At 39.8% G+C, this 12,168-nt stretch overlaps 1 protein-coding gene across 1 annotated transcript; it reads right to left on the bottom strand.

Annotated features, from left to right (window-relative positions):
- Positions 1–3,323: 3,323 nt before the first annotated feature.
- On the bottom strand, positions 3,324–9,558 carry LOC109213922 (mitochondrial division protein 1-like). Its single transcript, XM_019377765.1, has 5 exons — positions 9,388–9,558; positions 9,151–9,304; positions 4,976–5,343; positions 4,126–4,341; positions 3,324–4,025 (listed from the first exon to the last, which is right to left on the bottom strand). The coding sequence occupies exons 1-5, from the start codon at positions 9,556–9,558 to the stop codon at positions 3,324–3,326; spliced, it is 1,611 nt and encodes a 536-aa protein (XP_019233310.1).
- Between the last annotated feature and the right edge of the window lie 2,610 nt (positions 9,559–12,168).

Below are 12,168 nucleotides of genomic sequence, written 5' to 3'. Positions count from 1 at the left end.
GTAAATTAGAGTGCAATAAGCGACTAAAACATGAGATTATAACGTACCATCAACACCCCACATTTAAACCATTGCTCGTCCTCGAGCAATCAAACTATACCTTATAAATACATGAACTTTTTAAACAATTCCCCTGACTCATCACACCAAGAATATTAAAAATAGACTAAGCACAATAGTGTAACATCTTCAACTCCAGATTTGACTCACAAGCACCACACATTATTCATAGCCCGCTCACTTACACTAACATAGAGATCAATGACATTACCTTTCCTTCTTGAATCAAGTGCCCTCACACAACAATAGAGGGTAGTTCCACACTCAAAAAAATTCAAGCACAATTAGGAACTCAACATAGAACAAATTCGCTCACTCTCAAAAACAACATTCATATGGCACCAAAAGATGAACCATAGGCTTGCCCGTAGTGTACTACTCTACTTATTCGAGCTCATTCAGCCAAGGATCAAGTAGGACTTTAACTGGTCTTAATGTAGGTTGCGGGATGGAAAGGATACAATTAGATATAAGAGTGACTACACCTCCCTAAGCGCTTTAATACATACACTTTTACATTCAAAACCTCACACTTATTTCAAACCAAAATTCCACCTTCACATCAATATACATCAACTCCCAAATTATTTAAGCACAATTACATCAAGAGTCACCACCATCAAAGAATATTTTGCACAACAATACAACTATCTTTTTTCTTTTTCAATTCAAGTGGCTCTCACTTTTTAAAACAATGCACCTTTCTCCTTATTTCACTAGTTCCACTCAAAAGCCAAACCAACCACCCCACACTTCCACTTTTACAAAGATCATAACAATTTCAAGTGCTCACGAAAGGTGCAAGGTTCATATAGATGGTTAATTCAAAAAATACGGGTAAGGCTTGTAATGTGGTTGCCAAAGAAAATAGGATTAATGGCTCAAAAGGGGTTAACTACGATGTATAACAATTAGGTGGGTAAAAGCATATAACTGGCTCAACAAAGAAATGCCTATATCACTTCCTAAACTGAATAAAACTACTATTTCGCTTCGCAAACATACAGGGCAAGTTCTAGACATCAAATACAATGCACAGAATACACCAAACCTCGCACACACTTGGCACATAACTCACCTAGGATCGGACTCAACAAGACACTCTAGTCAAAGCAGTTAAGCAAAGTTACAATCATAGAATTTAAGGTACTTATACAAGAGCAAAAAACTGACCCTAAGCGGCATAGCTAAAGAACTCACCATTCTCAAGGTATAAACAAAGTTAAGAGATATTGCTTCAATTCAAACCATAGCACAAGGTTTTCTACTCCTAACACAAATAAAAACTAAATACATTCGGTTCAAACAAAACTCTTGGAAAAGAACCGCGGCCCAAAGAAAAACCAAGGGGATTGTTACATTACCTAACAAAAGAAAATCTTTCTGTCCTTTTCTTTCGACTTTACTCCCTCAAGAAACCCGTCGATATGATATTCATCATCGGGAATAGTCAAAAAATTTAAATTTTTGTATGGTCTTTCAATTTTTTTCTGACTACTAAAAAGCAAAAACTAACACATATACATACAACATCCAATTATCCCCCACCGCAAACTTTAAGTTGTGGCATGTCCTCATGACACACAATTAAAAAGCATAAGGTAGAGGAAACTTCCCTGAATCTCTAGTCGGGGTCTGAATTAAAGTCGGGCGTCCATTCCACGCGCCCGAACTAGAGCACACATCCATGTAGCCAACTTCTTCTCAACCTTCTTGGGTACACCCCATACATATCTTTCTCAATAATTGTAGCCTTCTCCTTCACAAAATTCACCTTCCATTCAACACTTGCAGCTAGTTTCTCTCTTTTCACCACCTTTTCTACATTCATCTCAAAAGTCACCGTCTCCTCGCCCACTCTAAGCATGAGTTTTCTCTCGTGTATATCTAAAGTTGCTCTACCCGTTTCTAAGAACGGTCTTCCTAGGATTAGGGGTATCTCCTTGTTCTCCTCCATTTTCATCACTATAAAGTCTACATGAAATACTAACTTATCCATCTGCACTAAGACATCTTCAACTATCCCCTTGGGTATTATCTTTGTTTGATCTGCCAGCTGCAACGATATTGGTGCAGACCTTATCTTTCCAATCTTTGTCTCCAGTTTCCTATAAATATACAAAGACATTAGATTAATTGAGGCACCAGAATCACATAAAGATTTATCGAACTTAAGAGTGCCTAAAGAGCATGGTATCGTAAAACTCCCTGGATCTCCACACTTTTGTGGGAGTTTGTTTTTTAATATTGCACTGTAATGCGCTATGAGCTTGACTACTAATGTCTCCTTTATCTTCCTCTTCTTTGTAAGGATCTACTTCAAGAACTTTGCATAAGCTGGCATTTGAGAGAGAACTTCTGTGAATGGCAAATTTACATTAACATGCCTCAGCATATCTAGAAATCTCTAAAACTGCATGTCTAACTTTTTTCGATATAGCTTTTGAGGAAATGGTAGAGTAGGCATATGCTCTCTCACATCATTTTCCTCCCTTCTTGAAGCTTCCTCCTTTTTTTCTTGTCAGCTCCCTTCTTGCCTTTCTTCTTCTTATCATCTTCCATTTTAACTCCTTCCCACTTTCTTTTTTAGGTGTCACCTCTTCTTGGACTGGAGTGGGTTCTTTCAACACTTGACCGCTTCTCAAGGTCACAACATTTACTATTCCTTTGGGATTCTTATCACTATCAGCTGGTAAAGTAACTGGGATTCTCTAAGAGATTATAGTTGCAATCTGTCCCACTTCCCTCTCCAAGCTTTGCAAACATGTGCCATGTTCTTTGATGTCTGCACCATGAGGATCTAATCTCTCATCTATCTTGACAATGAAGGACTTCATAAGATCCTCTAACCTATACTGATTTGATTGTTGAGACTGAAATTGCGGCCTCGGATGATTTACAAAACCAGGAGCTCTTTGTCCCTGAAATCTGGTATTGTTTTGTTGCCATACATTTGTTGTAACCCCAGGTGAACTCCTTGAATAAATGAGGTGCTTCTGACCCATTGCATTGAAGTTATAATTACCCACAACATTCACTTCCTCCATTGAAGCTTGACACTCGTGAGTAGGGTATCCTCGTCCACATATATCACAGGCTGCATGAGGCTCACTATGTATCGAGGCTAAGGTTAGCTTCCTTAATCTTTAGCCATGGCATCAAGCTGTACATGCACAAATTTATTAGTATCAACTTGGTGAACCCTAGTTGATCTTCTTCTTTCAGCAATCTCATAGGGCCACTGATTTGCATCTTCAAATAACTCATCTAGAATTGTGACTATCTCCTCTAGAGTCTATTTCATCAACGGGCCTCCTGCTGCATTGTTCAATGTTCTGCATGAGGCCGGTGTCAAACCATCCCAAAAGTCTTGGAGTTGCATCTAGATGAAGCTTGAAGATATCCAGAACTGTAACAACAGGATTGCTGCCTCCAATATCTGCCTCTCCTTTTTCCGTTGCCTCAAGGCCTTCTTTTGCAGCTTTCTTTTGCTTCTTTCTACTGACTCTTCTTTTCGATTTGCGTTTAGATTCAAATTCGTCCAGCACACAGAATATTTTCACCATCTTCCCTGCAACTTGACAAGCCAGTAGGTTTCCAAACTTGTTATACCTCACTGTTGCAACTCTATCCTTGCTTTGGCGTTGAAGTTTACCAAATGGCTTGAGTATTTCCCATTTGTTTTCAGTAGGCAAGTCCTTATTTGCACTTGTTTCACTTTCGTTAGCAATCAATTGTCCATCAGCTAAATCAAGCTTTATAGTGTAGAAGCGAAGCTCGGGGTCAGCAAAACCAGTGACTAGATATCTTTCCTCAGGATCAATATCTATGGACCAAATTTCAGTATGATGGCTACCTATAATCTGCATGCAATGTTGAGTATCAAGATCCCGTACCCTTAAAAATTTGTCCTTAGAAGCTGTTACCAGTTTCTTGCCAGAATCTACGAAAACAAGATCAGTAACCTGCAGCAGCATATGTCAATTAATGGAACATAATTAGACACATGATGAAGTTAGAAATGAAAAATACGCTAATCATGCCTAGATTGAAGATAGTATGAACCTGATCATAATGTCCCTGAAGGCGAAACAGGCCAGTCTCACCCACGACATCCCATAAAATAATGTCATTATCTTTGCTTCCAGATGCTAGTAATGATCCAAGCTTACTGTATCGAAGGGCCGTCACAGTCCCTTTATGCCCATTCAGTATGGTTTCACATATCCCTTTCTCGGAATCCCAGATTCTAATGCTTCCTTCAGCATAACCACTGTCTATCTACAATTAAGTCCAATTTATCACTAGAAAAACCATGAAAACAAATCTCAAGTTTCAGAACCTTTTCCTATGAAATAACCACTATAAGAAAGAAATATATTAAGCCTGACCCACAAACAGAGCACACCAGAACTGTAACAATAGGATTGAAAGATGTTAATTATCTCCTCGAGCCTGACCCACAAACCATCCCGCTTTGTTGACACTTTTTGACTATCTTTTTAAACCTCTCCCAAGCTTCAAACATAGTTTTCGTCTCATTCTGACAGAAGTTATGAATGTCTCTTCTATACATGATCGTCTTAGCCGAAGAGAAATATTTAGCAAGAAATTTTCTGGTCATCTTCTCCCATGTTCTAATTGATCCCTGGGGCAAGCTTCGAAGCTAGTGCTTTGCATCATCTTTGAGTGTGAAGAGGAATGCCCTTAAGTAAACTACATCTTGTGAAACACCATTATATTGAAAGATGTTCATTATCTCCTCAAAGTGCATTAGACGATTGTTTGGATCTTTGTTGTGCTTTCCTCTAAAGACACAATAATTTTGAAGGGTTTGGAGCAACCCTTGCTTCAATTCGAAATTATTGGCTGCAATTGGAGGTAGTCTAACACTCGACAAGCCTTAGTTGTAGACCGGTCTGGCATAATCGCCAAGTGGTCTCCCTTGGTCGGGAGCTATGTTTCCGAACTGGTATGCACCCAAAGGATGATTCTGAGCCATTCTTTGAGCCCTCTCCGTAGGCAATTTATGCATCTCTAAGTGCTGCTTCTTCAACATCCCTTGCAGCTTTCTCTCTGGGGGGGCTGCCTCCATTGTAGCCAAATCAACATTATCATCATCTCCAGTCATATTTTCGTTTGTTGAGGATTGGCCAACCTTCTCTGTATTATCGGGGAGATTTTTATCCTTCCTCAACTGTCCCAAGTGTTTCTCAATTTTAGGTTCGTATGGTTGCACTTCTTTTCCAGAAGATCGAGTCATGCACCAATCTAACCTATAGCCTGCGCACAATCAAAGAACACCAAGCGTAAAAAGAGACAAATTAAATAAAAAGAAAATCCTGAATTAGCTCTAAAAACTATTTCAAACACTATTGATTGTCCATCCTCGGCAATGGCGCCAAAATTTGACGAGCACAAAACACACACTTAAATATGCTCGCTAGTCGAATATAGTAAATTAACATATCGTATCTACAGGGATTGGAGTTAAACAGTATTTTCGTAGTTTATAGGTCGATTTCTATCCAAGATGATCAATAGTTGAAAATTATGTGATTTAAACAAAAATTAAGTAAGAGTCTAAACTATTGAATAATGACAATAGACGCAAGTAATGAGCAAAGAAGATATCAATTGGGAGAAGATAGGGTTGATGGGATAGGTGCAAGATAAATGTTTGGGATCTAACTCTTGATAATTCACTTCTAATGTTCAAGTGAGTCTCTCAAATTCACTTGGTTATTAATTCAATTGTTTAGTAGAAACTCCCCTCTTAATTAAGTCTCAACCTCACAAAATCAACCAATTTTAAGCACGTGAAGATATGCAAGAATTCGTAGTGGATTGGTCTTTAGGAGAACCTCTCTCGATTATCCTCCTAACTAAGTTTAATGAACAATTCAATTAGCCTCTTCCTATTACTAAGAAGAATTAATGACTTCAACCAGCAAAATAGAATGCAAAAATATCACAAGTTTTGCCTCTCTCGATTACATTAACAAGTGAATATAGATGCAACGATTAAAACATCCAAAATGATTCAATACATAAAAACTAAACTTAATTATCCACAAACAAGTATCAAGATACCAAATCCATCAAACCCTAAAGAGAACTACTCTATTGATGTGGAGAAATTCATCACAAATATGTTCAATTTAAAGGAAAACATAAAATGATCCAAACTCTTGTCTTGAGTGAGGAATGAAATGATGAAATCCTTAAGCTTTTTCTTCTCATCCACCTCCTTGGATTGCTTAGGTGTAAGATGTATCAAAAGTCCTCAAAATAACGTTTTTCCACGTATATATACCAAGTAGGTTCAGGCCCAAATGAAAACACTTTTTCCTACGCGAAATAGGACATTGGCTCTGTAAAAATTGCACAGGCGCGCCGCATGGGAGACACGCCACTCGGAGAAGCAATGGAGATCTTCAGAGAGTGCAAAATCAACAAGCAGCAGTTTTGGGTAGCTGCGGTGCCCCACACGCCGCGGCTGTGGTGGATTCTCAGAGTACGGATTTTTCTTTACTTTTTAATATCCAGACATGGTTCTCGACCCCCGAGTGCGATCCCGGCTTAATACCTTGGGCTTGTACTCAGACATCTTCATAGCTCGGAATCATTCTTACAAGGCATAAAACACACAATTAGTGCAAAACACTAGCAATTGAAGCTCAAACTTCATTAAAGTTCAGTAAATTGGAGAGCAATAAGAGACTAAAACACGAGATTATAGCCTACCATGAATGCTAGAGCTTAATAGTTACTATCAAGCATAGTCATAGGTGTAGTGTGTTGTGAATGCATAGCTTGTTAGGTCCTTGAAGAGGAAGTGTTTGGTTGGTTGACTCGAGGGCGAGCAACATTTAAGCGTGGGGTGTTGATGTCGTGCTATAATTTCATTTATTTTGACGTTATTTACCTTACTTCCATGTTGTTTGGATGCAAATTTGTGTGACAATTAAGCTTAATAGAGCTTTTTCACATGTAGGAATGCTTGGACATGAATTGGAGAAAAGTTGCACGAAATGGTAGTTCAGAGCTACAAAATGGAACAGTAAAAGAAGACGTGAAAGGAAATGAAAAGTCATGGTCATAGACAGTGCTAGGCCTTGTTCAGGGAACTGTTATTGGCGCCCCTGACAGTGCCTCGTGCAAAAACATTAGCGCCGCTGATAGCGTGCAGAAATGTTGGCGCCGTTGACAGTGCCTCGCGCCGACGATGCTATGCGAGCCAATTTTAATTTCTCACCAGCTTTGGACATTTAGACTTCATCCCCAACCCTATTAATACCTATTAAAGTTAGTTTTTTAGAGGAGAGACATCATTAGAGAGGGTACTCGACTCAAGGAGGCAAGAACACGCTAGGAGCAAGGGGGAGAATTCTTCTACGAGTTTTTCACTTCCTTCTTCCTATTTTCACTATTGGCTATGAATTCTAGTACTGTAGTTTTGCATACTATTATGAATAGATAATTCGTCATCTAGAGTTTTGATGGAACCTTTTGTAAGATAAGTTCTCGTTATGTTTTTTTATAATTGAACCGTTAGATTTCTATACTTGTTCAACTACGTGTTTACTGCTGCTGACTGAATGGCCATCAATTGTCTGTGCCTATTTAGTATGTATTGTTTGAGAGATGATACATATGTAGGTAGTTGTTGAACAACATCACTCCTAACATATGTGAGATTAATACGGAGGGCTTAAAGCCAGGATTAGAGATATCAAAACCTTGTTGCGATCGTAGTGAGCGGTGAATTAGTGCCAGCTAGTGTAGTTCGAGAGAATATATCTAGTAAATTGTGGTAGTTGCTCGAGAGAGAATTACGACGCCAGAAGTACTCACGATCGGTAGAGAATACTTAGGCGAAATTATAGAAGACGTAGAGGTTAGGATTCCGACAATTGGGAAAATCATAACTCTAGACTTCCTTAATTTTTTCTTCAACCTTTAGTATCCCTAGTTATTAATTTACTACTTTAATTTGTTAGTTAATTAGTTAGACATAAAAATCTTAATGATTATAATTTTGAATTGTTTGAGCTTGTCTTTTTAGTGATATTGAACAGTTATAGTGAAACCATAGTTCTCTGTGGGATTCGACTCTGGACTTTTAGACCGGATTATATTTGCAGCGACCGCTTATCCTTTTTAGGACTAGAGTTGGGAGTGATCATTCTAATAACATAATAAATAGAAAATTGTGTACCTTCTTCCTCCCAGACTAGGACACCACTTTCGGCCACCTCCAAAACTACCAAAGAGGTACAGCTGTTCATCTACCATCGGGGTGTGCAGCAAAGGGGGGCTGGACATGTATTGCTTGAGTGCCTCAAAAGCTTGCTGGCATTCCAGAGTCCAAGAAAAATTGTTCTTATTTTTTAGTAGTGAGAAGAATCGATGGCTCTTACCGAAGATCTCGAGATGATCCAGCCCAACACGACTATCCACCTGGTAAAACTTTGAACCACCTTCACATTGTCGACTACGGTGATGTCTACTATGGCCTTTTTTTTATCGGGGTTGATTTCAATCCCCCGATTAGACACCATGTACCCGAGAAACTTGCCAGAACCGACCCTAAATGCACACTTCTCCAGGTTTAGCTTCATGTTGTATTTCCTTAATATGTCAAATGTTTCCTGCAAATGTATCAAATGGTCCTCTGCTCGCAGGGATGTGACAAATATGTCGTCAATATAAACTTCCATTGATTTTCCTTTTTGTTCTTCGAACATCCAATTTACTATGCGTTGGTATGTGGCACCATCGTTATTTAATCTAAACGGCATTACGTTATAGCGGTAAGTGCCAAACTTTGTTATGAAAGAAGTCTTTTCTTAATCGCCTCGGTACATCTTAATTTTGTTGTACCCGGAATAGGCATCGAGAAAACTAAGTATCTCGTGTCTGGCCATCGCGTCGATCATTCGATTGGTGTTAGGCAAAGGAAAAGAATCCTTTGACATGCCTTGTTTAGGTCCTTATAATCTACACACATCCTTAGTTTATTTCCTTTTATAGGTACTACCACTACGTTAGTTAACCAATCCGGGTATTTAACTTCCTGGATGGAACCTATTTTTAGAAGTTTGGATACTTCATCCTTGATGAACGCATGTTTGACCTCGGACTGTGGCCTTCTCTTCTGCTTGACCAGATGGAACTTCGGATCCAAAATCAACTTGTGAGTGGTTACCTCTGGTGGGATCCCTATCATGTCTAGATGGGACTAGGCAAAACAATTAGCGTTAGCTTTAAGAAAATCAATAAGTTTTTCCTAAGCTCGGAGGATAACCCCGTGCCCAGGTATACCTTTTGATCCGATCGATGCTCGACTAATATAACCTGCTTCAACTCCTCGATCGTTGATTTGGTGGCATCGGTGTCATCAGGTGGTATGAAAGATCTCGGGACATTGTATTCGTCCTCATTATCCGCTCCTTGTTCTTTCTGTTTCTCCGGTTTAGTCGAGGCTAGTGTCATTGATTGCTATTTAGTTTTTTCTTTCTCAGTTTGTTCTGCGCTTCTTGATGTTGAGACCGTGGGCACCGGGACCACTTTTTCAACAGCAAACATTTCCCTTGCGGCCTGTTGTTCTCTATAGACCGTTTACTCCCCCTGGCGTCGGAAATTTCAGCGCCTGGTGTAAGGTCGAGTGTACTGCCCTCATGTTGTGGACCCGTGGCCTTTCGAACAAAGCGTTGTACCTCATATCCCCTTCGATTACGTAGAACTTTGTTTCTTGGGCTGTCCCGGTAGTGTTTACCGGCAAAGTTATCTCTCTTTTCGTGGTCTCACACGCCATGTTGAATCCATTCAATACCCAGACCACCAGTACAATTTGATCCTCCAACCTTAGTTACTCTACTACCCTTGATCTGATGATGTTAGACGAGCTACTTGCATCAATAACCACACGTTTAACCCGATCTTTAATGTTAAGGTATAGATATTACCAGTGCATCATTGTGGGGATGTACGATGCCCTCAGCATCTTCGTCCCTGAACGAGATAGCTCCCTCCGGAGAATAATCCCGGGAGCGTTTTTCCCTCGTAATAGACACTTTAGTGTTTATATTCTTGGTCCTTGGGGGACATAGACTCCCCAAATGATCATGTTGATTACGGGCTGAAGCCTCTTTTGTTCGACCTTTTTGTTGGCGTCCCTGTTTCTAAAGTGATTTTTGGCTCGCTCGCTTAGGAATTCTTGGAGGTGCCCGTTGTTGAACAATCGAGCAACGTCTTCCCTTAATTGTGGGCAATCTTCGGTCCTCCGACCGTGAGTGTCGTGATACATAGAAATCAAACTACGATCTCTCTAGGCAGGGTCGGACTACAATGGTCGGCACCACTTGGTCTCTTATATGTGCCATATGGCCGAAACGATGCTTGCATCGTCCACGTTGAAATTGTACTTCAATAATATTGGTGTTTCCTTACTTTCGAGTGACCTGTCAAACCCGCCCTTGCTCATCAGGCCCTGTCCACTCGGCCCTCAATCACTTCTCTTCTCGTTCCTAGTTGGGTGGCGCCCGGATCCGTTTCCCCTCCGATCCGCGTTCTATGGCTGATATCGTTCTCGGACCAGCCTTAGCTCCTGATCAATGGCTCTCTTAGATCTACCATGGGTTCTGATGGGGTAAACAGATCCAGAGGGGGCCACGAGTTGGTCGTCTTCGACCCTGATCTTCGATTGGTACATGTAGTGGACGCCGGCCCAGGTTACCGTCGGGTACTCCACCAAATTTTGCTTTAGCTGTTGATAGGCCATGGAACTTCGGGTATTGAACCCCTGAGTGTATGCCTGAATGGCCCAATCATCCATAACTGGTGGCATATCAGTCTGTTCCATCTAGAATCTTGACACGAACTCCCTGAATATCTCGTTATCCCCTTGTTTGACCTTGAAAATATCTACTTTTCTGGTCTCGACCTTGACGGCTTCGGCATAGGCCTTTACGAAAGTATATGGAAGCATAGCTATCACGACCCAAAATCCCTCGGAAGGAGTCGTGATGGCACCTAGTCTCTTAAACTAGGTAAGCCTAATGTTAACAGAAATAATGACACTATTTGCTAACATCGAACAATTTCGAAATAAAAATCTCTGTACAATTTACAATCCCAAAACCGGTATTACAAGTCATAAGCCTTTCTAGGAGTTGTTATACATAATGAATACATCACTGTTCCGGAACAAAAGGAAACAATGGAAATAAATACAACATAATGTGACTTCGGTGCCTGGGAAGGCCCAACAGGTGTACCTTGAAGTCTCCAGCCACACCAAGCATAAGTTACAAAACAAATCCGATCCGAAGTACCTGGTGCTGCACAAAAAGATGTGCAGAAGTGTAGTATGAGTACACCATGGTGGTACCCTATAAATATCAAGCCTAACCTCGGAAGAGTAGTGACGAGGTTAGGTCAAGACACTACCGAATATTTAACCTGCAGGATATGACTTAAATCTAACAAGAGAGGACTATCAGGGTAATACCAATAACAGAAGGTTATCAAATTACAAACAGTACTAACGATAAGAGGAAAACACGAATGACAACGAGAATTAACCAAGTAATTAAACATTAACATAGCTGGAGTCCAAATGAAGCATAAATGAGTTCAAGTAGGGAAAACGATGTTAACTCAACCAATTGAATCGTTTCTAATACACAATTCCAACAATCCCAATCCTCGTAATCTCATATCATAATCACAACTTCCAAACCTTTAACACACATGACACCTTGTGCCCACATATTTTCGTCTCACTTTCCACAGCAAAATCCATGTGCTACTCAGTACATAATATCCGTGTCACATGCTAATTAAGGTGTCCAAGAGATTTTTACTTATATATCATAAAGTAATAGTACAGTATGTAGACCAAGTAGGAAATCAGTGAGAAAGATAGGTTTATTTTAGAAATTATTTGAGTGAAGAAGAATAATATTTCCAAACAAAATACAACATCCAATAAGCTATTGAAGATAACATAGGGTTTATTAAATTAAGACATAATAAAGATCCGTTTTTAAGTCAAATAAAAATCCTAGCCAGGTTAAGGATATTAAATTGAGAAATTAATTG

This window comes from Nicotiana attenuata, unplaced genomic scaffold (assembly GCF_001879085.1).
Source record: "Nicotiana attenuata strain UT unplaced genomic scaffold, NIATTr2, whole genome shotgun sequence".
Classification (NCBI taxonomy): domain Eukaryota; kingdom Viridiplantae; phylum Streptophyta; class Magnoliopsida; order Solanales; family Solanaceae; genus Nicotiana; species Nicotiana attenuata.
This window is presented reverse-complemented; position numbering and strand designations above follow the sequence as displayed.

Excerpts from the sequence above, each read along its gene's own strand:
- LOC109213922 (XM_019377765.1), bottom strand. The coding sequence starts at position 9,558 with ATGACACTAGCCTCGACTAAACCGGAGAAACAGAAAGAACAAGGAGCG. Across the intron at positions 9,305-9,387 it reads AGCATCGATCGGATCAAAAG|TCCCATCTAGACATGATAGG; the intron begins GTATACCTGGGC and ends TGTTTTGCCTAG. Across the intron at positions 5,344-9,150 it reads ATCCAAACTTCTAAAAATAG|GCTATAGGTTAGATTGGTGC; the intron begins GTTCCATCCAGG and ends GATTGTGCGCAG.